Source organism: Heterodontus francisci, chromosome 26 (assembly GCF_036365525.1).
Source record: "Heterodontus francisci isolate sHetFra1 chromosome 26, sHetFra1.hap1, whole genome shotgun sequence".
In the NCBI taxonomy this organism is placed as follows: Eukaryota; Metazoa; Chordata; class Chondrichthyes; order Heterodontiformes; family Heterodontidae; genus Heterodontus; species Heterodontus francisci.
This window is the reverse complement of record NC_090396.1, coordinates 39,660,339-39,687,435: the sequence shown is the minus strand read 5'-3', so window position 1 is coordinate 39,687,435 and position 27,097 is coordinate 39,660,339. Positions and strand designations below refer to the sequence as shown.

At 41.0% G+C, this 27,097-nt stretch overlaps 2 protein-coding genes and 1 non-coding gene across 10 annotated transcripts in view; 2 read left to right on the top strand and 1 right to left on the bottom strand.

Annotated features, from left to right (window-relative positions):
- The window catches only part of narf (nuclear prelamin A recognition factor), a 31,070-nt gene extending 9,811 nt beyond the window's left edge, over positions 1-21,259 (top strand). For all 6 annotated transcript variants that reach the window (XM_068058070.1, XM_068058073.1, XM_068058072.1 and 3 more), the window contains exons 7-12: positions 2,221-2,339; positions 3,984-4,110; positions 12,539-12,611; positions 12,725-12,862; positions 15,915-16,072; positions 19,329-21,259. In XM_068058070.1, the coding sequence (XP_067914171.1) occupies positions 2,221-2,339; positions 3,984-4,110; positions 12,539-12,611; positions 12,725-12,862; positions 15,915-16,072; positions 19,329-19,570 (857 nt within the window). In that variant the 3' untranslated portion in view covers positions 19,571-21,259. The remainder of the gene's footprint in view (positions 1-2,220; positions 2,340-3,983; positions 4,111-12,538; positions 12,612-12,724; positions 12,863-15,914; positions 16,073-19,328) is intronic.
- Positions 21,260-25,081: 3,822 nt separating this feature from the next.
- On the bottom strand, positions 25,082-25,153 carry trnaq-cug (transfer RNA glutamine (anticodon CUG)). The gene has a single exon. It is a non-coding gene; the product is annotated as a tRNA-Gln (tRNA).
- Positions 25,154-26,098: 945 nt separating this feature from the next.
- The window catches only part of cfap52 (cilia and flagella associated protein 52), an 85,431-nt gene continuing 84,432 nt past the window's right edge, over positions 26,099-27,097 (top strand). For all 3 annotated transcript variants that reach the window (XM_068058693.1, XM_068058694.1, XM_068058695.1), the window contains exon 1: positions 26,099-26,243. In XM_068058693.1, coding sequence (XP_067914794.1) covers positions 26,183-26,243 — 61 coding nt within the window. In that variant the 5' untranslated portion in view covers positions 26,099-26,182. The remainder of the gene's footprint in view (positions 26,244-27,097) is intronic.

Sequence of the window (27,097 nt, the reverse complement as noted above, 5' to 3'; positions counted from 1 at the left end):
CTGAAAGTCATTAATTTAAATTTACTGAGAAAACAAAAAGCTTATGTTGGCTTTGATCTGTGCCTGATTTGACATTTATGTTGTAGTTTGTTTGTTAAATTGAGGGATCCTGTCTTAAACAATATAAATACTGGATCAAACCAGAAGTGTTATTGATCTACTCTTAGAGCTGGACACTCTTGTCCAAGAACATTCTATTGCTTGAGGGATGGGAAGTACTGAAAAATAAAAAAATATCCTATAGTATAGGACTTTTTAAAAAAGTTTTATATAGAAGAACTTGCTACCCTTCATATAAAGTTAAAATAAGCAGAATTGAGGAACCGTTTTCATAACATTACCTTTAAAACTGATACCAGTGGGTGTTTTTTTTGGTTTCTTCATTTCTGACTACCAACCATGATTCGGCAGAAACACTTATTGTGCCTGTAGGACGATGATAATGACTCTGTTAATTAGCCAAGTGTTATGCAACTGCAAGAGTCATATGATAATCATTGTGTTTCCTGTCATGCAATGTTTGCAAATGATTTAAATGGGGAAGAAAATAAGTAAGTTGGAAGTAAAATTACCTTACTGCACTACAATTGGTAGGCTCTGACCACGCAGGGAATGAGCTACATCACCAATGTCACAATTTTTCCTGTACTGTATCAGCAAATCAACATAAGCAGTTTGTGTTAAGATTTGAATTTCTAAAGTGCCATAGCTAGATTAGGTACATCTATGTTGAAGTTCTAAATAGCATCAAACTCTTGTGGAGTTGTTTGGCCTCAATTCCTTTCTGATGAAGGGGTCTGTGTGCACACTTTCAGGATAAAGCCCTCTGCCTCCAATCCCAAAACTTTGGAGGAAATCTGATACCTGATAGGCAAACTAAAACTACGATCACCTTTCTTCCAACTCCCACCTCTGACAGAAACCACCAGTGTGTAGGTACATAAGATATAACTTAGCATCCCAGAATACTAGGTCGTGATATGAGATATCCAATGAAACTTGTTATGAACATTAGCAGAGTAGCTCCCTAGTGAGAGAGAATATTTAAAAGCAGATTAAAAATAAATACACCTCTTATCAGCTTGAAGAAAATATCATCAAGCTAGGGTGGATTCAATGTTGAAACACTCCCTTTTTTGTGCCACTTTGCAAAATATGCACATAACAATCATTTTAGATTGATCCTAGTATAAAGGAGTGATTTATATTAAATATATTGAAATTATATCTATTTTATACATTATGACTCTTAACATTTGTAGGCATGACAAATTTCAGACTGCTTTAAATATTTTGTGAGGTTCAACATCACTGTTTACTTCCGTAAGTCGTCCATGCATTATGGTAAGAAGTGTACCTCTACTCCCAATAAACATTTCATACAATAACATAACCCAGGGATATGATAATAATATGTTTGTAATCTGAACTGCATATCTTGCACATGTGCTCAAACCTCTTGGTAAGATCAAGCCAGATATGAATCATTAACTTGGTTTTACAACAAGAAGTAAATGTGCTGAGTCACAGTGATAATGAAATCTCACAGTAATACATTTCAATTCCTCCTTGTGAACAATAAAAATATGCCGTTTTTCTACATATTCCTATTAATGGAGTCATTTAACTTTTCCTTGTTAATTTTGTCGTTCTGACTGGCTACGGGCATGAGGTGAGCACATTTTCCCCCGGTGGTCAAGCTTATCAACAAATGCAGCTCAGCTCTCACTACAATTTCTATAATGTTGCTTTGAAACTAAAAGAAGATAATGCCAACGTGAATTGCACTGTTTTAAAAAAAAAAAAAAATATGTCTCCGTTTTCTCCTGAAGCCGACAGGACATTTAAGTTTTGGTGTTGGTGGCTCATTGAAGTCTTGTGGAACAGGAGCAGAAGGCAATCCCATCCATTATCATTCTGAAGGAGACATAAGCTGTACTAAATATCTAGGAAGTAGGGGGTGGGGTATGGGTTCCATATGGGGTCCATTAAAATAGACCGGTTACTTAACTACAGCAAAGTAATACTTGGCGTGTGATGACACACCACTGTATAACCTATGTCAGCAGCTAATATAAAAGAATACTCGAATGAACAATAGAAGAGTCCTCTACTGTTATTTCCCAGAAAACTGCATCCATCATTGTGTGTTACTGGAAAGTGGTGCAACAAACTCTTGTGGCCATTAATTGAAAAAGTTTATATGCTGATCTTTTGCAGGCTGGATCCGTTATGCTGAAAAAGCCCTTGGCAGCCTTGTACTTCCCCACATTTGCACTGCTAAATCCCCACAGCAGATCATGGGATCTTTGATAAAGGACTATTTTGCCAAAAAGCAGGTAAATAAGTGAAGGTGTTATTGTTTAAAATGTTAGCCTTGACCAAAACTCCACAGTAGGACTTTGACTGCCATCCCAGATTATTCATTAGCCTTCTCCTGTAGTCCTGGCCAACATCCCTCACTCGACTAAAACTAAAAAAAACACATCGACCTTGGTCATCTTATAGCAAATGTTGGTGGAACATTGCTGACATTGCTGTATTGGTAAACATGTCACTGAATATCAAAAGTGATTCATTGTCTGAAAGTAATGTAAGACATGAAAGTGCCTTACCATTTCCTTATGGAACTATTCATTGCTGAGCATCTTCTGGCAGCCAAGGATATTATGAACAAGATTAAAGACTTTTATCACTTGCATAGCGAATGGCACTCTGCTGTGCTGTGAGAGAGCAATCTGTACCAGTCAGTATGGGCTGAAGGACATAACTGAGGTGCTTGCCACAAAATGAATGATTTCATTCAAAGATCTCTGATCAGAAAAGGCAGAGGTTAGAACTGTAATTGGCTCACAATTTTGACAATTAAACACTAAATTCATTATCAAAATGATGAATTAATGCAATGTGTTGAACAGTACAATGTGACCAATCAGCATATTTATTTCTTTCAATTTACATTGCACGTCTTTATGTACCAATCCTTCACTAATGGCCTACTTCTTGAAATATTCGTATAGCATATTTTTAAACCGCAAATTCTAAAATTTAAGGGAGTCTAATGCAATCAAAACCCAAAAGAAAGTGTTTACATCTTTTGTAGATGTGAGGATGTTGTAAATACACTATTCAAGCGCACTCAAATGCTGTAAGTTTCTTTAAGAATAATGTTCCTTTACTAAAATTCCAAAATATACCTTAAATCAGAAAACAGGGTAGAAAGTCATGTTACAGTTGTACATAATGTTGGTTAGGCCGCATTTGGAGTACTGTGTGCAGTTCTGGTCGCCACACTACAGGAAAGATGTGATTAAACTAGAGAGGGTGCAGAAAAGATTCACAAGGAAGTTGCCTGGTTTGGAGGGCTTGAGTTATAAAGAGAGATTGAATAGGCTGGGTCTGTTTTCCCTGGAGCGAAGGAGGCTGAGCGGGGACATGATAGAGGTATATAAAATTATGAGAGGCATAGATAAGGTAGATAGCCGGAGTCTGTTTCCCATGGTAGGGGTGAGTAAAACTAGAGGGCATAAATTTAAGGTGAGAGGGAGGAGGTTTAAAGGGGATCAAAGGGTAAATTTTTCACACATCTGGAATGAGCTGCCTGAGGAGGTGGTGGAGGCAGGAACAGTAGTGACACTTAAGAGGCATCTGGACAGGTACTTGAATGAGCAAGGCATAGAGGGATATGGAATTAATGCAGGCAGGTGGGATTAGTATAGATAGGCATTATGGTCGGCATGGACGCGGTGGGCTGAAGGGCCTGTTTCTATGCTGTACGACTCTATGACTCGATAAAGTATCACAGATTGTAAATGATAAAAATTGCATGGCATTTTTTTAAACTTTCAGCTCAGCCTATATACAGTATTGAGACAAATAATTCCACATGTGTCTTGTGAATATTTATCACTGTAAGGACATTTCAGCATTCAATGTGTTGACAGTTTACGCACTGACTTGCGTTGACATTTTTGTTTTTCCAGCATCTCTCCCCTGAGAAGATCTTCCATGTAGTCATAACACCTTGTTATGATAAAAAATTGGAGGCACTTGGAGAAGACTTTTACAGCAGTGTACAGATACAGGGTGTTGACTGTGTATTAACTTCAGGTAACATTGCCGCAATAGATTTTTGAAAGTTTGAGCGATAACCCTTCGTCAGAACTGGAAAACATTACAGTTTCTAAAAAGAAACAGAGTATGGGAAAGTAGGTGTAAACAAGAAAAGAAAAAGAAGTGAGATGTAATGTGATCAGGTGAAGAACAAGAAATGGTTAAACGATAGGAGGGTTATATCCAAAATGTTAATTTTTCCCTTTATAGATACTTCCGGATCTGCTGAGTGTTTGTCATTTTCGTTTTTTATTTTGGATTTTCAGCATCAACAATATTTTGTTACTTTTGGAAGTATCTATCAGTGGTCAGAGTATTTTCTAAATGGAGGGAAGTTAGGAACTGTGGACAAGCAGATAAATTTAGGGGTCCATGAATGGAACCCATGGAAAACTAGTGGACAGGTACAAAAAGATAATTAAAAAGGCAATTGAAATTTTACCTTTTCATCTCAAGGTGGCTGAAATAAAAAGGGGTGTAAGTTATGCTATATCTGCATAAAGCTCTGCTTCGATTGTGCCTAGGGTACGATATACAGTTCTGGACACCGCACATCAGGAAGGATATATTGTCCTTGGACGGGATGCAGCACAAATTCTATCAAAGAATTTTGCTGAAGAATAAAAGTTTCAAATAGTTCACAGTGGAACTTTAACCGTTAAATATCTTTGAAATGTGTAATTTCAATGGGTTCGAGGGTCCTGATCTTGAACTGGCAATGTAGAGGTGAAGTAGAGCTAAGCTGACATGCTCAATTTGTCACAGACAAGTTACAGAGCAGATTGGCAGAAATCCACAAACAAGGAACAAGCACAATCTGGTGTCTTGGTGAAAACAAAATGGAGTGTGTAAGAAAGGAAGAAAATTACTTTTTTAATTTTCAATTAAAAATGAAAGAAAGCTCTTTGAAATTGATGGAATTCAATTATATTATTTTGAACACGTGTTCCGAATTAAATATATCCAAGTTTTCCATCTGATTGTAACACTTTTACTTCAGAAAATGAATGGAATAATGTTTTATTTTGCTTTGAAAAGATCAATTGCAATGTCTTGAGAAAAAAATTATAGGCCAGAATTTGCTGTCAAGATAGCAGTGAACCTAATGGTGCTTGCTGTTTATTTATTAGTGAATGCTACAGCAGCTTGAGGTGAGGCAGATGCACGATTATAATGTAGGAGCCCAAAATTTACCATATGAGATGTGCCACTCTACTATTAGCACCTCGCTGCCTACCTCAACAGTGAAATACATTGAATGGTGTGAAGTTGCTGTATTTTCATAGTATGAACAAAACTCATCGCTGAAAGTTAAATTTAATCCATTTCAGTCTAACTATTCTTTTAATGACATCATAAATATTAATTACTGCAGGTCAACCTCAATGAAAATTAACTGTTATGTTACAACTTACTTTTCCCTTCCATATCTCTCTCTCTCTCTCTCTCTCTCTCTCTCTCTCTCTCTCTCTCTCTCTCTCTCTCTCTCTCTCTCTCTCTCTCTCTCTCTCAATCTAATTTTTTTTTTTGTACCTTACTTGACATTGAAGTCTCTCATTCTAATTTACACTTGCTTCCCCTCTTTATTTCACAACCCTTCAATTGGATTGGTTAAGGAGATGCACAGTTGCTTGCCCTTTTCACTTGGGTCCCAGATGGCCAGTTTTCCTCACTCGCAATGTTATCAGCTTGTGCTCTCAGCAACTTGCCACACAAAACATTTTACAACCTAAACGTGCAAGGGCAAGTCTAAGGATCAGCAGGCGCTGTTCGATGCCCGGCTACAGCAATGCATGGTCCAATAAGTATAAGTGTGTATTTGAGTGTATCTTGCAATGCATGAGTTAAATGAGACTCGGTGGGCTGAAGGGCCTGTTTCAGTGCTGTATCTCTAAACTAAACTAAACTAAGCAACGGTAGCTAGAAACATGAGTATTGCAGCTTCATGGAATGCTTTTTACCCCAGTTTCATGACTGTTTCAGTCAATGTGAAAAAATATGTTTTAAAATCTCCTGTGCCATTGTTCACAATAAGTCCGAAGATAAACATTTATAAAATATGGAGCATTTATACCACATAACATACAATGTATTATTCTGCTACTAAGATGGCACAATTAACAATTTAACCTGTCCCTAATAACATCACATGAGATAATGGTTGTTAAATGAACATAGAGAGATTTTATTCAGAATTTAATCAGTATTCAGGCTGTAATTATTTGGTTATCTTTTTAAGTAATAATTGGTAAGACCAATTAAGGGGCTAAAGATATTCTGGGTCTGGTATTTTCTGAAGAATTCCAAATAGGTGCCTTTAGTCCATTTGCACTTTTTCCAAGTGTAACACCATTTTGATATTAAATGTGTACATATATAAAGCTTTTATGCTATTTTAGATGTGTGTGTGTGTATATATATATAATCATGTATCTCATGATAAATTGAAGGATATAATGTGTATTGCAGCAGAAAAATATTAAATGATATGAACATATTCTGATATCATTTTGCTGATGTTAGTTGTGTGTGTGTGGGGGGGGGGGCGGGGGTTGGTAATAGCCATATGGGTGTTTTGAGTTCTAGTGCTGCTTGGGTGGGGTCTGATACCACAGAGTGTAGTAGCAGTCAGTGAGACTGGGGTGTGGAACTGCTTGTGAAAGCAGAGGAGGCAGGATTCAAATTTTCAGCAGGAAAATTTGAAAATTGCCGACAAGGTTTGTGAATTTCAATGACGAGAGAATAAAGAACTATGGACTGAATCTCACTGACCCCGACGTCGGTGGTCGTGGTGGGGGAGGGCCTGGAAAATCCTTCCAGGAGAGGCCCTGCCCCTATTTTACCAGCGGCGGCAAGGTCTCGGGGCGGTACTCCCACCACTCGGCAACTTCATTAACATATGCAAATAAATTATAATTGAAGAATAATTACTTACATCGTCGCGAAGGCCATCCCACGGCAATATTCCGGCTTGTTGCTGGAAGTCCTGTGCCTTTGGATCTCTGCTTGGAGATCCGAGGCATAACACTGGTGGGGAGAGGGGGGAGGAGTGAAATTTTCAGGGCGGGGGGGTGGGGGGGTGGTGGGGAGGGAGTGGGAAAACCTCCTACGATTGGTTGAGGGGATGGTGGGAAGGGGTTAATGGTCAAAGGTAACAGATCAGGGGGGAAAGTTTTGGCATCAGAATAAAGGCTTGTTTTGGGGGACAGGGCAATTTATATATTGAGTACTCTTTGGGCGGGGGGTTGGGAGAGAGGATTCAAAGTGAGATTACAATTTTATTTTAATTTTTCGCACACCAGAACCTTTAAAAATTTAAATGACCTGTTAGGGCTTGAAGCTCTTTAAAAATGGCATAATTGGGGGCGGGGGGTCCACTCAGTCCATGTTAATGATCCGCAATGCGAAATATCGCGGCACCACGCGCACTTGAATGGCGGTGGGCTATTAGAATTCAGCCCTATGAGTGAGGCTGCTTGGAAATGAGATGCTTCTAGAAAAAAATAATTTATGTGAGGAGGCACAGTGGTAATAAAGGTGGAAGTGAAGTTGATATGTGGGAGCAAATAGCTGGAGAGAGAAATTGGGGTTTGATTTTTATTTTAGAAAAAATCATAGTGCTGGTTTATTATGTGCAATTGTAAAAATAAAAGTGAATGGGTTTTGAGGAATCTGGGGAAACAGTAAGCTTGAAATCCTAGCTGTAAAAGGACAAATATTTGATTTAAAGACCAGATAATGCTTTTGACAATGAAGATGGCGTTTATGTTGATGGCCAGAGTTGAGATTAGGAGCACAGTTGGGTGAGAGGGTGTGTCAGCAGGTACCATAGAAGATGGCGGCACAGTGGTTAGCACCGCAGCCTCACAGCTCCAGCGACCCGGGTTCAATTCTGGGTACTGCCTGTGTGGAGTTTGCAAGTTCTCCCTGTATCTGCGTGGGTTTTCTCCGGGTGCTCCGGTTTCCTCCCACAGCCAAACGACTTGCAGGTTGGTAGGTAAATTGGCCATTATAAATTGCCACTAGTATAGGTAGGTGGTAGGGACAGGTGGGGATGTGGTAGGAATATGGGATTAGTGTAGGATTAGTATAAATGGGTGGTTGATGGTCGGTACAGACTCGGTGGGCTGAAGGGCCTGTTTCAGTGCTGTATCTCTAAACTAAATTAAATTAAACATAGGAAAGTGTTTGAATGTTCCAGTTGGGAAACCTACAAAATTCTAACAGGACTTGACAAGGTAGATGCAGGAAGGATGATCCCGATGGTGGGGGAGTCCAGAACCAGGGGTCATAGTCTAAAGGATAGGGGTAAACCTTTCAGGACTAAGATGAGGAGAAATTTCTTCACCCAGAGAGTGGCGAGCCAGTGGAATTCACAACCACAGAAAGCAGTTGAGGCCAAAACATTGTATGTTAATGAATGGCGGAGCAGGCTCGAAGGGCCGAATGGCCTACTCCTGCTCCTATTTTCTATGTTTCTATGAAACAAGCCTTGGGCAATGGAAATCAGATGGATGAAACGCCACCTTCAGCGAGGAAGTTGGGTGGGAGTCAGCCGAGGTTAGACGTCAGAGCAAGAAACTGAGGTCATCAGTAAAACACCTTATAGAGTTGTGGTCACTATCTCAGAAATGTTCCCCCGCTGATCCTTCGACCACTTGTCCAGCTTCATTCCCTAGGGTTAGGTCCAGTACTGCCCCTTCTCTTGTAGAACTATCTACATACTGACTCAAAAAGGTCTCCTGTATGCATTTTAAGAATTCCGCACCCTTTAAGCCTTTTGCAGTAAGACTATCCCAGTTGATATTGGGGAAGTTGAAATCTCCTACTATTATTACCCTATTATTTTTACACCTGTTTGAGATTTGCCTACATATCTGCTCCTCTATCTCTCCCTGACTATTTGGAGGCCTGTAGTACACTCCCAGCCAAGTGATTGCCCCCTTTTTGTTTTTAAGTTCTACCCATATGGCCTCATTTGAGGAACCTTCTAAGATATCATCCCTACTCACTGCAGTAATTGACTCCTTGATCAACAGTGCAATGCCACCTCCTCTTTTACCCCCTCCCCTGTCATACCTGAAGATTCTATACCCTGGAATATTGAGCTGCCAGTCCTGCCCCTCCCTCAACCATATCTCTATGATAGCAATATCATAATGCCATGTGCTAATCAATGCCCTCAATTCATCTGCCTTACTAGTAAGACTCCTTGCATTAAAATAGATGCAATCCAGCCTTACATTTTTCACCTGTGCCTTAACAGGTCTATATTTGCTCTGCTTTCTAGACTGACTCAGTTTCTCTTTTATATTTGACTGTGCATCACCCCCTACTGTACCTCCACTCTGTATCCAATCCCCTGCCAAATTAGTTTAAACCCTCCTCCCCCCCCCCCCCCCACCGCAATCCCCAAACAGCACTAGCAAACCTCCCAGCAAGGATGTTGGTCCCATTCCGGTTCAAGTGCAACCTGTCCAACTTGTACAGGTCCCACCTTTTGAGGTCCTGCTTTTTAATCTGCTACCTAGCTCCCTAAATTCTTGCTGCAGGATCTCATCCCTCTTTCTACCTATGTCGTTGGTACCAATGTGTACCATGACCTCTGACTATTCACCCTGTCCCTTCAGAATGTCCTGCAGCCGTTCCGAGACATCCTTGACCCTAGCACCAGGGAGGCAACATACCATCCTGGAGTCTCGTTTGCAGCCACAGAAACGCCTGTCTGTTCCCCTTACAATTGAATCCCCTATCAGTATGGCTCTCCCACTCTTTTTCATCCCCTCCTGTGCAGCAGAGCCATCCGTGGTGCCACAAACTTGGTTGTTGCTGCGTTCCCCTGGGAGGCCATCCCCCCACCCAACAGTATCCAAAGCGGTATATCTGTTTGAGAGAGGGATGGCCACAGGGGACCCCTGCACTACCTGCCTTTGCCTACTACTCCTCCTGGTGGTCACCTATCCCTTTTCTGCCTCTGCAGCCATTATCTGCGGTGTGACCACCTCGCTAAACGTGCTATCCACGACGTCCTCAGCATCACGGCTGCTCCACAGTGAGTCCATCCACAGCTCCAGCCGCGCAATGCGGTCAGCTAGTAGCTGCAGCTGGACACACTTCCTGCACACATGGTCGCCAGGGACACTGGAAGCATCCCTGATTTCCCACATGGCGCAGGAGGAGCATGCCACGGGGCTGAGCTCTCCTGCCATGACTTAACCTTTGATGAAGCTCCTTAGTTACTCCCTTTAATTTAGAGTACTAATTACAATAAGGACCTAATTCTACTCCAAACCCTACCTACTACAATCTAAAATCCATATCTTTACTTTTACTTCAGCTATTGAAAGTAGTAAAAAAGGGTAGAAATACTCACCTGTTCCTACTGGCCAATCAGCTGCCTCCCCTTGCAATGCGTCACTTTCTGAACTGTGATGTCAGTCCTGGAACACACACGCTGTCCCTGTGAGAGAATGCCTCTTTTAAGTTGCTAGAACTCCCGCTCTCTGGTGCCTGTCTCCTCGCAGGTCCGCCTTGGTCTCGACCAAGGTGGTCTGGACAGGATTAATCTCCACTTGGAGAGGCAGGGATTAATCAGGGATAGTCAGCATGGCTTTGTCAGGGGGACACCATGTCTAACTAACTTGATTGAATTTTTTGAGGCGGTGCCGAGATGTGTAGATGAGGGTAAAGCAGTAGATGTAGTCTACATGGACTTCAGTAAGGCTTTTGATAAGGTCCTGCATGGGAGATTGGTTAAGAAGGTAAGAGCCCTTGGGATCCAGGGCAATTTGGCAAATTGGATCCAAAATTGGCTTAGTGGCAGGAGGCAGAGGGTAATGATCGAGGGTTGTTTTTGCAAGTGGAAGCCTGTGACCAGTGGTGTACCACAGGGATCGGTGCTGGGACCCTTGCTGTTAGTAGTGTACATTAATGATTTAGACATGAATATAGGAGGTATGATCAGTAAGTTCGCAGATGACACAAAAATTGGTGGTGTTGTAAATAGTGAGGAGGAAAGCCTTAGATTACAGTACGATATAGATGGGCTGCTAAGATGGGCAGAGCTGTGGCAAATGGAATTTAATCCTGAGAAGTGTGAGGTGATGCATTTTGGGAGGACTAACTAGGCAAGGGAATATACAATGGATGGTAGGACCCTAGGAAGCACAGAGGGTCAGAGGGACCCTAGTGTATTTGTCCATAGATCACTGAAGGCAGCAGTACAGGAAGATAAGGTGGTTAGGAAGGCATATGGGATACTTGCCTTTATTAGCCAAGGCATAGAATATAAGAGCAGGGAGGTTATGATGGAGCTGTATAAAACGCTAGTTAGGCCACAGCTGGAGTACTGTGTTCAGTTCTGGGCACCACACTATAGGAAGGATGTGATTGCACTGGAGAGGGTGCAGAGGCGATTCACCAGGATGTTGCCTGGACTGGAGCATTTCAGTTATGAAGAGAGACTGAAAAGGCTAGGGTTGTTTTCCTTAGAGCAGAGAAGGCTGAGGGGAGATAAGGTTGAGGTCTACAAAATTATGAGGGGCATTGATAGGCTAGATAGGAAGAAATTTTTTCCCTTAGCGGAGTTGTCAATAACCAGGGGACATAGATTTAAGGTAAGGGGCAGGAAGTTTAGAGGGGATTTGAGGAAAAATGTTTGCACCCAGAGAATGGTTGGAATCTGGAACGCACTGCCTGAAGAGGTGGTAGAGGCAGGAACCCTCAACATTTAAGAAGTATTTAGATGAGCACTTGAAATGCCATAGCATACAAGGCTATGGGTCAAGTGCTTGAAAATGGGATTAGAATAGTTCGGTGCTTGATGGTTGGCACAGACACGATAGGCCGAAGGGCCTGTTTCTGTGTCTGACTCTATAACACCGTTATGCTTTCTAATGGCAACAGAATAGGGGAATGAAAGAGTAAATTCTTTAACTTCTCACCTAAGCCTGTAGATTTTCACTACTATAGTAATTGTAATTTGCTTTGAAACCTGGCTACATTAAGATGAATTTGCAGCTCTTAATTTTGAAATACAGAATAGAAATAAGGAAGTAAAATTAGCTTATGACTCAGTCAACTGTTGGTGTGACACAAGCCTTTGCCTGTGTTTCGGAATATTTTTAGCAAAGTAATTGTGACAGAAGGGTGTTGTGATGGAGAGGAAATGTAGTGTAAAGGACAGGAAATGCATGCAGACATAGTTGTGTGCCATTTCCAAAATTAAGTGGAGGCAAATAATTTTAGGTTTCAGAAAGGTTGGCTTTTATTGTGCTTACAAACCACTAAAGGCAAAGCTGCTGTTTTTTTTTTTTTTCTGAAAAAAATTGGCATGCTTTGTGGAGTTGTTTTTTTACACGTTTTTTTTCTTAAATATCTAAATGCACATGCCAAAATGAATCAGTGTACCTTAATACTATTTCAGGTGAAATAATGCAGATGATGGAACAAAAAGGTCTCCTGTTGACAAATGTGGAGCCAGCACCTTTAGACAACATGTAAGATCCCCATCTAAAACTTTGCTTTTGTTCATTTTTGTATTACTGTGTATAAGAAACATTGGCTTCTTTGAGTTCCTTTTTTTAATGTTAGTATTTTTTTTCTGTTGAAGCTTTGAAGAAATTGGCGATGTAGGTATTGCAAGGCATGATGGAAAAGGATCAGATGGCTTCCTTGAACACATTTTTAAATATGCTGCTAAAGAAGTCTTTGGAGTTGAGGTCAAAGAAATCACCTACAAGACTCTCAGGTACGTTTAGCCGTTTAGAAACTTTCGAAAATGGTCAGTTAGTTTTAATTATCCAGAAAGTGTCAGAATGCTTTCATTTAATAAGTTACGACCTGGTGAGGAGGGGGCCTCGTGCTTCCCTCTTGCCCTTCCACTTGTTTAACCGCAACAGGGTTTATACCTTTTCAGTAGTGATTGTGCTCACCACCTCAGTGAGTGTTTTGCCTTTTTCCTTTAATGTGATTATGAAAGAACCAGACAGGTTTTCTTCAGTTTAAACAAGAAAGAGGTAAGTTTATTATACTTAACACTAGCTCCAATTTAAAAATACTAAAAAAAAAAGCTACACATTCACACGAGAATCACACACACAAATATATTACAGAGGGAAAAATAGATTTGATGGGTGGATGAAAGTCCAGAATAAATGGAACTTAAATACACAGTCTGTGAAGTGGATTATCCGGTTGTCCTCACTGGTCAAAGTGGACTTTGTGGTTGGCCATCTTTGCTCAAGGTTTTCTTGAAAGCAGAATTGTAGTTGGCTGTCTTTCCTGGTCGCTGGCTGTCGCAGACGGTCGGCTTGAAGGGCTCCCAGTAGCAGCCAATCTTCAAACTTAATGTTTTCTGGGGAGAGAGAGAGGGAGAGAAAGGGAAGCACGTAACTTCCTCTGCTGCTACACACTGTTTCTCCTTGTCTTCTGTGAGTGTAACAAAACTTCTGTTTTTTCTGAAATGGACAGATGGTCACATGGTTCTCTCAATCCCCTTTGTTTTTAATGAGATACAAGGTTCAGAATTGGCTGCACAGGTTCCAGGATGCCAATATTTACAGTCGGAGGGGTTTGCTCTTTCAAAGTCAATGTGCCAGGATGACCTTGATTGCGATGCTAATGAAACAATCCTAGGTAATTCAATTACTTAGAGCAAGCCATTGTTCTGGGTCCAGGTCTCCTCAGACTTTTATCTGCTGTTGGGCCTTTGAATGTGCAAAGGTGTTTCAGATGCAAATTGCAGTGGCCATCTTGGCTGTCAGTTTTTTTTTTATATAAGAACGAGAAATGCTGGAAATACTCAGCAGGTCTGGCAGCATCTGTGGAGAGACAAGCAAAGTTGACATTTCAGGTCAGTGACCCTTCTTCAGAAGTTTAAAGTTAGTGTAGGATTTTTTCCATTAACAGAGAGTGGTGGGTGCGTGGAATGCACTGCCAGCAGTGGTAGTAGAAGCAGATACATTAGGGACATTTAAGCGACTCTTGGATAGGTACATGGATGATAGTAGAATGAAGGGTATGTAGGTAGTTTGATCTTAGAGTAGGTTAAAGGTTCGGCACAACATCGTGGGCCGAAGGGCCTGTACTGTGCTGTACTGTTCTATGTTCTATGTTCTAAAAGTCTTAGTGTAAATTTCCAAACGATTAATTAATTCTCATTTGTCATATGGGGATTCTTGACAAATGGCTCAGCAAAATTTATCGCATTTCATGTATTCCAACCTGAGAAAATCAGCCCACCCTACCAGTGTAAATGTTTCCACCTCATTCCAGCTGCCTTTTATGATCACTTTGAGTGAGATTGCCACATTAAGTGACAGAGTATGCACTTGTGTCCAATAGGCCTGGAGTAAGACTACCCAAGCGCATTTTCTTTTAGGTATTTAATTATTCTTAACTGTATTCTAGAAGTAAAAGACATATACTTACCTACAGACCTAAATTCCTGCGTACATGATGGTGATGGGAAACCTTGCTTGCTGCCAACACACATCAGAGAAAATGATGGTCCAGTGTGCCCATATTTTTACATTCTACACTGGCAGCAGTGGAGGTTTTTGCCGCCAGCACATATTTGGGAAAATTTTCCCAACATGTTTTCCTAGAATACACTTTTAAAAACACACTACAAAATTTTTTAAAAAGCTAAGCATCTAATTATAACAGTAACATGTGGATATCGATATGAAAAATAAAAGTGCTGTATTTGAACCTACATTCATAAACTTCATGTACATTTACACTGCTATGACCATGTGAGAAAGGGGTCTAGGGGGTCCCTCTCAACGTTTGTCTGGTTTAACTGTAATAGGGTTTAATTTTAAAACAGTGTTTTTAGCTGCCCCTCAGTGAATCCTTGTTCACTGCTTTCCAATTGCAAGGCAAAGAAATCAAATCAGACAGGTTTCCTTAGATTTAAACAAGAAAGGTGGAAGTTTATTAATCTTAAACTCTAATTCGATTAATGACTACAAATACGTGACCAGACCATGCCAGCATGCATACGTGATCAACACACACGCAGATAGGGACAGAAAAAGTAGAAAGAATAAAGGGGAAATGTTTGAGGCAACAGCTAGGTTTCTATTTATGGTCCTATGAGTTCGATGTAGAGTCTTTGGTGCTGGTGAATTTTGCTGTTTCATTGGGGCCCAGTGCATGCTTTAAAACTTGTTTCAATGTAGGAGTCTTTTCTCTCTCGAAGTTTAAATGACTTCATTGGCTCCATAGATTAGTAAGAGAGAGCCAGACAGGAGAGAGGCACTCTTCCAAGTTCAATTGCAATCTGCAGTCTCTGTCTTCAAACTGTTCTGTGAGCACAGTTCAAAACTCCCAAGTTGGCCAGCAGGTTAGTCATGTCACTAACCCATTGTTTGGGAACAACTGCTCCTGTGGTTTGTGGATTTAAGACCTCTCAGTGGGGTTGGGGGGGTGGGGGGGGGGGGGGTGGGGGTGTGGTGGCAGTGGCGGGCGTAGTACTGTCTCTTCCACCGACAAGATGTGGATCACCATTGCCCACACCAATCTCTGTTAATTGAATCAGTGAGCAATTCTTTTGTCTCTACAAGCACTGTCTTTGTATGCAAATGTGTTTTCAGCAACTGCTGATATCTTTAAACGAGTCATCTCTCCACTCCAGCAACAGTTTAAAATTGATGTTCATATGACGAAATTAATATGCCTCATTCTTGGCAGGTGGGGGTCTTTATGACAACACCTGTTTAATCTGTGCTCTTCAGTCAGCTTTTGCAAAACCGGGTAGCTGCTGTGTACTGAGTAGTTTTCTTTCTTCTGTTTAGGAATAAAGATTTTCAAGAAGTTACATTGGAAAAAGATGGTGAGATTGTTTTGCGATTTGCAGCTACCTACGGATTCAGGAATATTCAAAACATGGTTTATAAACTGAAGAAAGGAAAGTTTCCTTATCATTTTGTTGAAGTTCTTGCATGTCCAGGAGGTAATGCTTTTCTACTTTAGCCATTCAATGTAATGCTGTAATGACAGCAGCCACTGTTTTCCCTACCTGGGGAAAAAAGGTATTGAATACTGAGGAATATTCACTGTCTACACAATTTGTCTCCCACAGTTATTAAAGATTATCAGCTGTGGAACTCATTGTGGGGGGGTGGGGGGAGAATTTCAGAGTGAAGCTGTCTAATAATTAGAGTCAGCAAATTGGAACCAGATGGTAACTTTTCCTCTTCACCTAGAGCTGGTCATCTCACTGAAAAAACTCTCCACATCCTGCAATTTCACTTATGGAGAAAGCTCATTTTAAAAATAAAATGAAGTTACTATAAAGTGTTATAATGAAGCAGAGGATTCATGCAAAGAATAATCCGCCAAGGTATTCTAATCTTGGACCAAGGAGGCAGGAACAAAGAGATCAAAATATCAAGCTGGTAACAAAATTATCCTCACCAATTAAACTGAGCAGATTGTAGACTGTTTTGCTGTTGACTAATAGTATTTTTTGGAAAAAATATTTAACGGCTTAAAATTTCACTGAGGTGCCTGAACATCTCTCTTGGTAACAGCAGCAATATTTATTTATTTATTTAGAGATACAGCACTGAAACAGGCAATATGTCCCAGAAATTCTCAGATCTGGTTCCCCAGTCTCACTGACTTGCCTGATTTTAGCCAGGGCAGTGATGGGGATACTCCACCAAGCATTAATGCCTCAAGGTTAGGGATGGGGAAATCAGCCAGGGTTGCTGTTCCTAATTACTATCCCGTCATTCTTGCTGGAGTGCACATGTATGAACATTAGGGGCAGAATCAGGTTTGCCCATTACTCTTCCCATTGATTGTATGTCCTGCCAACATCCACTGTTAAGGTTCACGTGTAAAATAGGCACTTGGTAATGTGCCAGCATCTATAGTTATAATTAATATGAACCTGTTTTCATTGAGCAAATAAATACTTGGTGACAGTTTAGCTGATTTTGATGGGATGCATGGCTTATTTTTGAAGCCATTACAAAGCTCTTCATACAGTGTGACAAGATCTGAGTTCTTGAGCTAGCAGTTATTTTCATTCATTTTCTATTGTACACGTTCTTTGTAATGTGAACATTTTGTGACAATGCAATGTTCTATCTTTACAATGTAAAGGAGATTTATTGCTTCATATAAAATAGCTCTTTGGAGGGAAGGAAGGTGAATGTACCTTCCAATATTTTATTGTAAAGCATGCTTCATAACAAGAACATAACATAAGAAATAGGAGCAGGAGTAGGCCATTCAGCCCGTCAAGCCTGCCCCGCCATTCCATAAGATCATGGCTGATCTGTCCCAGGCCTCAACTCCGCTTTCGGTACTGCACCACATAACCCTCGACTCCCCAAGATTTCAAAAATCTATTTACCTCCTCCTTAAATACATTTCTGAACTGCCTCCAATGCTAGTGTATCCTTCCTTAAATACGGGGTACTCCAGGTATGGTGTCACCAACACCCTGTACAGTTGTAACAAGACTTCCCTATTTTTAAACTCTAACCCCCTAGCAATAAAGGCAAAGTATTCATGGTGTTCCAGTAAAGAGTTCACTTGCTGCTGTATGACTTTTAGTTTTAATGCAGGCTTTTCATCCCTGATCTTTTTCTATTTGTGCCTTAATTCCAAGCCACTTCATCAATTCCCCATCATTTTTTTAAAAATGCTATTTAAAACCACAGCTTTTGCCTGGCTTGTGCAATCCATTATACATTAAAATTTGAGTGAGCTGCAAAATTCCATTTTAAGCCCCATTGATAGCTCCTATACTAGCATGTCTGCAGCAAAATTAATTTTAAAAGTTTCAACATATATAGTTGTACTTGTTAGGCCTGTCGGTCGTCTTGTGACAGCCTTTTTATTATTGTAAATGCCTATCAGGAGGATAATCCCAAATTCAATACTGGTTCAGTAATTTTTAAATGCATTAATCTGCAGCTCCTATATGAAGTCAGCTGGTGATGGCAGGTGAATCTGTTTGGCCTAAGCACATTCAGTCATGATGGTGAAAGGTGTTTGTTGTTTGATCCTAAATGCATTGATGTAATAAGTAAACATTCATCTCCGTGGCTGTCACAAAAATTTCTTTAGTGATGTCTGGTGGCCCAGTGTCAGCTCAGTACCACTGACCACATAGTTTCTTCGGCTCATGTGGAAGTGTTTGCCTACCTTCGCCCCAGCTGAGGGAGCTAACCTGCCTTTGCTTCCTTATCCGACCCCACTTTTATTTTCTTTTTTCTTTTTGTCTCCCTCTCCTCCTTTTTATCATGACCTCGTCCTCTCTGAATGCTGCATTTAATCCTGACTCACCAAGCTGAACTTTGTTCTGATGATGGGAGTCCCGGCGGGGGGGTTGGGAGAAGATCCACACTCTGCCCTCTGTCGGACCCCCATTGTATTTACACAGGTAGGCAATTGAATGCCCGCCATCGTGGATGCTGTCCTTTTCAAGGGCTAAGCTCCCATTTCCAAGAGCTGCCAGCCAATCAGAAGGCCGGCAGCTTTGCAGTACTGGCAGTGTCACTGGAAGCAGTGGCTACTGTACCGTACTGTACTGTTCTGCAGTACAAAAATGTCCGGAGAGAGATAAGTGGGGTCAGTGTCACCAGGGCCATTCGGGCAGGCCCTGGCGATGGGGTTGGGGGGATTGGTGGTCTTCCCGAGAGGAGGGGGAGGCAGCGATCGCTGCTTGGCGGGGAGGGTGGTGTGCCTGGATTGCCCCCAAGGAGGGAGGCCCCAACCCTGCATGGCAGCAGGCTCCTCTGCTTTCTATTAAATTGAGGTGGAGGTGGGAAGAGGCTCTTAAGTGGTCATTAATTGGCCACTTAAGGGGTTCAATTGGCCTGGAGCAGGAAGGCTGACCTCAGCCTTCCCTGCCCCAGACTAAATTGGAATTCGTTGGGAAGGCGACAGGCTTCCACCACCCCCACCATACATGCCCCTCCCCCACTTCCATTCCTGTCCTGGGTGGTGGTAGGGGGGCATAAAATTCATGTGCGACGTTACTGGAAGACAACTAATGTTCCAAAAATTGAATGTTTCTGCCCAAGTGAGTTAAGTAATTACACAGATTGAGTTGAGAAAGTTTGGTTGTGACATGTAATGCATATGTTGCAACCTGTTAGTTGGTTCTGGCTGAACTGGTTATTTCAAGATCAAAACTATGCTTTCGATGATTACTAATACAAATTTAACTTTTTTGGTTGATTTGAAAGGATGCCTCAATGGAAAAGGTCAAGCAATGACAGAGGATAGAAAAATGGATAAGGATTTGCTACATCAAATGGAGGGAATGTACACCAGTCTGCCTGTCCAAGTTCCAGAAACTAACTTGCATGTCCAAATGCTGTATCAGGAATGGTTGGAGGGAAGAAATTCCACCAAAGTTCAAGAGGCTCTGCACAGACAGTACCATGCATTGATTGAAATGTCAAATAGCATAGACATGAAGTGGTAGGCCACCTGGTACTGGACTATAACATTTGTGGAATCCCAATTTTAAGGGTTCAGAATTTCCCCAGGGAACATTAGTACTCTTTGTACTGATAAAGCTGCAGCTTAGACCACAAACCTTCTGCCACTGATGTATTAAAATGGAACATTTGGTCATTTGCAAGGAACATAGATTTAAATTATGTAATTATCCAGGGCACCTTCTCACTAATATCTTTTGAGATATGCTTGTCTTCAAAGCCACTTAATGAATGTTTCCATTCTTTGTGCTTGCTTCCAAATGAATATAGCCTTAACAAGGCCATAATATAACTCAATCTCAGTTTTATTTTCCTCAGATGGAAAGATGAAGTCCTTCATTGATGTAAAAATAGTACTTTGAAGATTCTTCAGATACTCCTCGTCTCTGGGACTCCTCCTTTTGTAGATTTTACTGTTCTTTTAATGTTTTATTTGTGTATGGTTTTGAGAGGGGGGAATTCTCTCTAGAACTGAATTGATGCTTAACCTTGAAATATGAAGGGAAATGTGCACGTGGAAAATATTTGTTTGCAATCTCCATTGACAACTTGCAGTTCTGTAACTGGCATTTTGCATACATCTGTTCTTGCACACAGGGAGCACTTCACTATTGAGAATATACAAGGTTACTTCTGTTTAAATGTTAAGTCCATAGTATGTGTGATGCATCACTATGCTGAATAGCTCGGTTATTGGAAATTTTAGTAATGCTGGAGTAACGTTTGAAAACAAACTTCTTACTTAACAGTCCTGTGGGTTCCTGTAGTAGGCCTTCTCTATAATTTGTCAAACTTCAGAAATGCATTTTTTTACAAATTAACAATTACCCTACTAGTAATCATCTGACTTAATCGAATGTAGTCTTAACTCTATCAAACTATTTGAAATGGTGCATATTCCAAACAAACTTTACATGTTAAACTAACAAATACATTTAGTTATAATTAAATGGTACAATAATGTATAATGGTTTAATTACCCTTTTGTTTGAGCAGCTTTGAGAAATTTCCATTATATAATGAAGAAGGTTTGTCTTTTGAAAGATCTCTTCGTTCTCAAAGCTGGTGATCTTTCATGGTAGCTGTTGTAAGCAACACTTCACTGAGTTCTTGAATGCCCTCTTTTCCACTTCCTATTAAGATATCACATAACTTTCCAGTCAACATACCATCTTAACAAAACATTCAAATAATACTTTATATGTAAGTATAATGGGCAGATGATAAACAGATAGCAGGAAGGATTATATATATTCATTCAAATCACAGTACGCTGATAATTCAACCAAGGAACATAACCTATTTGATCTTTTAATCAACAGTGTAATCTTTAATTAGCCCGCATAAGAAATCAACATTGTACTTTATTCCATATGTACCGCTGTAATGAATGTAATAATTCTATGAATTAACATTTGTTGACCTGATGTAATAACTCATTCCATCCTTTAAACTGAGCATCAAAGCTTTGAAATTTATATTGGTGCTGATGTTAGAATTTGAATCAGACACTATCGGATGCATTTCTTTGACGCCAAGTATTACTGTTGGAGTTGTAACCATATGTACCCCATGTCAAATGTTATTGTGAAGACTGTAAAGTTCTCACTAAATTCAACAGCAGTTTGTGCATGTTGCTACCATGTGATAATAAATCAAATTTTTGTTTTTTATTTGTAATTGCTCAGAGAAATCTCAGTACATTGCTTTAATATTCCTGATCTAAGAAAGCTCATGTAAAGCAGCATAAATTAATGCACATTTTTGACTCCTTTATCATAATGGCTGTGATGCCTATTTATCTTCTCTCCATGGAGGACTGGCTACTCCTCGACATAAGAATGTATACCTGGTATGACATGTCTCATGGTGTGCTTCCCCCACCACACATTAATGTTTTTCTTGCGTTGACTTTCAAGAACATCACTCCATAAGATGGGGTGGTGCAGTGGATTAGATGGAGGCTTTTCAACATTCAGTTTGAAATCAATCCAGACTTGCTTTTCTGGCAGTATCCTGTAAGGATCTTTAGTTCAGAATGGTGATGGGCTCACAGCACCAAACTTCACTTATTGACAACCATATTGGCAATTTCACTAAAGAGACAACAGAATGGTTGGCCTGAGAAATAGAAAAAATGTCACACTGGTAACGTAGGTATGTTGCTAAAATTAGGCTTGGGTAAATAATTGGGCAGAATTAAGGGAGCTTTAATCCATCTAGCTGAGGGACGAATCATTGCTGACACTGGATACCTGGAATGGGCTGTTATCTTCAGTGTTAGCCTTGGATATGTGGGTATATGTTCATATACTCAGCCACAAAGATGTGTGACTTTAGTCTGATGAAAGGATGTATGCAGGACATCTTAAAATATACCTGCTACTTGAGACTGAAGGTATGGTTGCTAAATTTGCTGATGACACAAAGATAGGTAGGAAAGTAAGTTGCGAAGAGGACATGAGGCTACAAAGGGATGTAGATAGGTTAAGTGAGTGAGCAAAGATCTGGCAAATGAAATATAATGTGGGAAAATGTGAAATGGTCCATTTTGGCGGGAAGGAAAAAAGCATATTAGCTAAATGGTGAGAGATTGCTGAGCTCTTGAGATGCAGAGGGATCTGGGTGTCCTAGTGCGTGAACTGTGAAAGGTTTGTATGTAGGTTCAGCAAGTAATTAGGAAAGCTAATAGAATGTTATTGTTTATTGCGAGGGGAATTAAATACAGAAGTAGGGAGGTTATGCTTCAGTTATACAGGGCATTGGTGAGACCAGAATGTAAATGCATTGGAAGCAGTTCAGAGAAGGTTTACTAGACTACCAGTTCCGAAGAAGGGTCACTGACCCGAAACGTTAACTCTGCTTCTCTTTCCACAGATGCTGCCAGACCTGCTGAGTGAATCCAGCATTTCTTGTTTTTGTTTACTAGACTATTACCTGGAATGGGCAGGTTGTCTTGTGAGGAAAGGTTGGACAGGCTAGGCTTGTATCCACTGGAGTTTAGGAGAGTAAGAAGTGACTTGATTGAAACATATAAGATTCTGAGGGGTCTTGACTGGGTGGGTGTGGAAAGGATGTTTCTTCTTGTGGGAGAATCTAGAATTAAGGGTTACTATTTAAAAATAAGGGGTCACCCATTTAAGACAAGAGATCAGAATTTTTTTGTCTTTGAAATGCTCTTCCTCAAAAAGCAATGGAAGCAGAGTCTTTAAATATTTTTAAGGTAGAGGTAGATAAATTCTTGATAGGAAAGGGGGTGAATGGTGATTGGGGGTAGGCGGGAATGTGGATTTGAGGTTATAATCAGATCAGCCATGATCTTATTGCATGTCAGAGCGCGCTCGGGCCGAGTGGACAACTCCTGCTCCTAATTTGTAAGTTTGTATGTATGTATGTATTATGGGCACCTTCCCTTCCCCACTCCCACCCTTCATGAGAATCACAAAGAATCCTAGGCCCTTCTGGGGAACCAGTCCACCCCTGCATATATGAATTGGTATTAAATATATGATAATAGGAGCTATTTGATGATTAAACATAAACAGTCTTGACTTTCCATCAACCCCTGCATACTGAATACTAAGGACCAACTAACCCTTCTATGTCCAGTGTCTAAAGACTTCATGACGGAAGCACAGGGAAACTGCAGTTCTTCAGCATGTGGCCTCTTAAGCGGGCAGGTACACTGACCTGGCCAACAGAAAAGTGATTGGGAGTAGGGATGTGGCAGAATCCATCCCCAAATTCCTTTCCACATCTACTGACCGAGAGCTGCCAAAAGATCAGTGGGTGGCGGTGTGAAGCCTAGGCCAGTGTGATGTGGAGAAACTTTAATAGGGATTAAGTATAGCATAATAACCTAGCATTTCTTTGAAGAGTTACAAAGTCAACGCAAAACCTCAACATCATTTATGTGGCTCTTTTGGAAAAGTTACGGTGGTCAATCACAAGACCCCATGAGGAAATATCTGGAGCAACGTTTAATCCTCATTTAACTTCGTTCATGAAAAATGGGTATTTTCACTATATTCTCAGTTAAATGCTGCCAGTTAAAAGTGTACATTCACTTGCCTCAAAAGTGAAAGGGATTAAACTACACCTCTGGGTTGACTGGTTAAAAAGTGGGTACCTATCACTGAAGAGTTGTGGAGTGGTGTGAACAAGAAGAGAACACTGTCAGCCACTTCATACACTGGGGTAGAGTGCTACTTGTTTCCACTAGTAATATTGGCACAATATGGGCAGAATTGTCAGAACCTGCACAAAGGATCAGGGAATTTTAAACATGAGTTACACCCAAAACTGCTTAGGTGTTTCTGCAATCAACATTCGATTACTGCATCAGGACCCGCCCACAAAATTAGCTATGTTCCGAGGTTTAAATTGTAGGATTGAGCTGATTCAGGAAGACTCTTAAAATTGCACTCAATTTGTTTAGGTGCACAGGCACTAGTCAGCATGTTTTAATTGTTTTCTTGTATCAAACGATATTTAATTTGCTCTGAGACTATTAGATTTTCAGTGTGTTTTTTGAAGTAATGTTCAGTGATTTTAAATGAGGTTACCCTCAGCTGGAGAACAGCAAAACCTTTAATAAACCAATTTTCAGCTGTATGAATAAAACGGGACCACATTAAGGAATACTTTTTAAAAAGAAACAATTATGCTCAATTATGCTGCCCAATTGCATTGGTTCACGAGACTGTGGTGGAGGCAGATTCAATCGAGGACTTCAAAAGAGAACTGGATGATTATCTTGGAGAAAAAATTTGCAGGGCGACTGGGAAAAGGCAGGGTAGTGGGACGAGGCGAATTGCTCTTGCAGAGAGCTGGCATGGACACGACGGGCCGAGTGGCCTCCTCCTGTGCTGTAACCATTCTATGAATCTATGATAGATTTTACATTTGTGATTATGGAAATGATATTTAGTGGAAACTTGAACTGTAACCTAACCTGCCCAATTTCAAATGGATTTTTGCCGAATGTGCCAAAACAGAAATTCTACCCCACTTTTACTCAACCTTACTGATAAGCATTTTTCTCTGAAGCTTGCAGAGCACAATGATGAATTCGGTTGGAACAGCTACATAATGATCTTTATGATGTTAATCTTTGTTTTTTATTTAGTCCCATTGCTTGATCTTTATTTCTTGGTACTCATAGCATTATGCTTTTACCTTCCTTTTAAGTGCAGCCTGTGTTCCAGTCCGAATATTTATTGAATGCAATAAAGTCTTGTATCTATTTACATGCCTTCCCATTTATATATTCCATCGAGCTCACTATTAAGCACATCTCAATTATGTTCTTGCATGTGCGGCTGCGTCAAATATTTTACAATTCAATTCGTTAGAACCACAGATCTAACTCGCCTAAAGGAATTACACATTCTGCCTTCAGAAATATTTAATGAACACTTTTCGCATGTAAAATATCGACTCACATCGTTTGAATGAAAAGGTGGGAGTTGCACAAAAGCAGAGAAAAAAAAATAAGGTTCCACCGAGATTTGAACTCGGATCGCTGGATTCAGAGTCCAGAGTGCTAACCATTACACCATGGAACCCCCATTATAGTAATGATAAATGCAGAGCTTCCTCCTTAGATCATGGCTGCACGATTCTTCGATGTAAAGTTATACTGCAGTCATTTTTATTGATATCGTTTTCTACATTAGATATAGCCCATTATGCAACCATCCACAATTATAATTAAAACACACCACACAGAGTGTGAACTTTTGAAGCTAAAGTACTACCTAGAACGCCGGGGAAACAGACAAACCTAAGTATCTGACACGTCGATAAAGCAATTTGTTTCCGGGTCTAAAAGTGTTTATTGTTATAGGGATTCGTGACAATATTTTTCAGAAACGTTTCCAAAGCACTTATAGTTTACTGCAACTTAATTTTCTTGCTCTGATGATTATTTCGAATTAATGCCAACATGGTAAAACCAGTCAATACAAAGATATGGTCTGTAAATGTAACTTTAATTGCTGCTGTAATATAAATTTGCTTCCAGTTATGGCATTTTTTCTTGGTCAACTTGGCTGCTTATCTTCCTCACAAATATATAGGTTGTACTGCCAGCAGACACAGCTATCAAACATTAGTCTTAAGTTAGAAAGAAAAAGTGCTGCCGACTTATTGAACACTTTAGTATTAATATAAATTGGAAATAAACTTATGAAAGGAGCTTCAGTGTAACTGCTGCTTATGCTATAATTTCCTGCTTGATCCCCACACAGATCCTGCAACAAAGCTCAAATTCCCTCAGTGCGCATGTCATTGTCTGGACTCGCTTCCCTCAGTGCGCATGTCATTGTCTGGACTCGCTTCCCTCAGTGCGCATGTCATTGTCTGGACTCGCTTCCCTCAGTGCGCATGTCATTGTCTGGACTCGCTTCCCTCAGTGCGCATGTCATTGTCTGGACTCGCTTCCCTCAGTGCGCATGTCATTGTCTGGACTCGCTTCCCTCAGTGCGCATGTCATTGTCGGTATCCTAGCGACGGCCCGTACACAAACGGCGGGGCCGGGTTGCTGTTGAGCGGCTTCCGCTCAAATTCACAGGATTCTCCTCCAACTGATAGTCATGGCCAAGGAAACTGATGACTTCTCTCAACTCGAGCTCGAATCTATCATTGGTTTCAACGGTAAGAGACGGAAGCTGTGGCAGGCTCAGGATCCCTGGCCGCTGCAGGTAGCTTTCTGGTTGCTATGGTGACAGCGTGGTGTGAGTGATGTCCCTGCTTGCAGCAACCGCAGCAAAACGCACTGCAAACCATCAAAAGCTGCACCCTGGTCTCAGGACCATAAACTGTCAACAATAGATTCGTTTTTTTGTAGCTCTGGGTGTGTCTCGAACCTCTGCTGGCAGTAAGTTGATTAGAGAGCTAATCTTTCTTTGGCTTCCTTGTCTCGAGAGGCAATGGGTAAGCGCCTGGAGGTGGTCAGTGGTTTGTGAAGCAGCGCCTTGAATGGCTATCAAGGCCAATTCTAGAGTGATAGACTCTTCCACAGGTGCTGCAGATAAAATTGGTTATCGGGGCTGTGACACAGTTGGCTCTCCCCTTGCGCTTCTGTCTTTTTTCCTGCCAACAGCTAAGTCGCTTCGACTCACCACTCTTTAGCCCCGCCTTTATGGCTGTCCGCCAGCTCTGGCGATCACTGGCAACTGACTCCCACGACTTGTGATCATTGTGACAGGACTTCATGTAGCGTTTGCAGATGTCTTTAAAGCTGAGACATGGACGGCCGGTGGGTCTGATACCAGTGACGAGCTCACAGTACAATGTGTCCTTGGGGATCCTGCCATCTTCCATGCGGCTCACATGGCTAAGCCATCTCAAGTGCCGCTGACTCAGTAGGGTGTATATGCTGGGGATGTTGGCCGCCTCAAGGACGTCTGCGTTGGAGATATGGTCCTGCCACCTGATGCCAAGGATTCTCCGGAGGCAGCGAAGATGGAATGAATTGAGACGTTGCTCTTGGCTGATATACGTTGTCC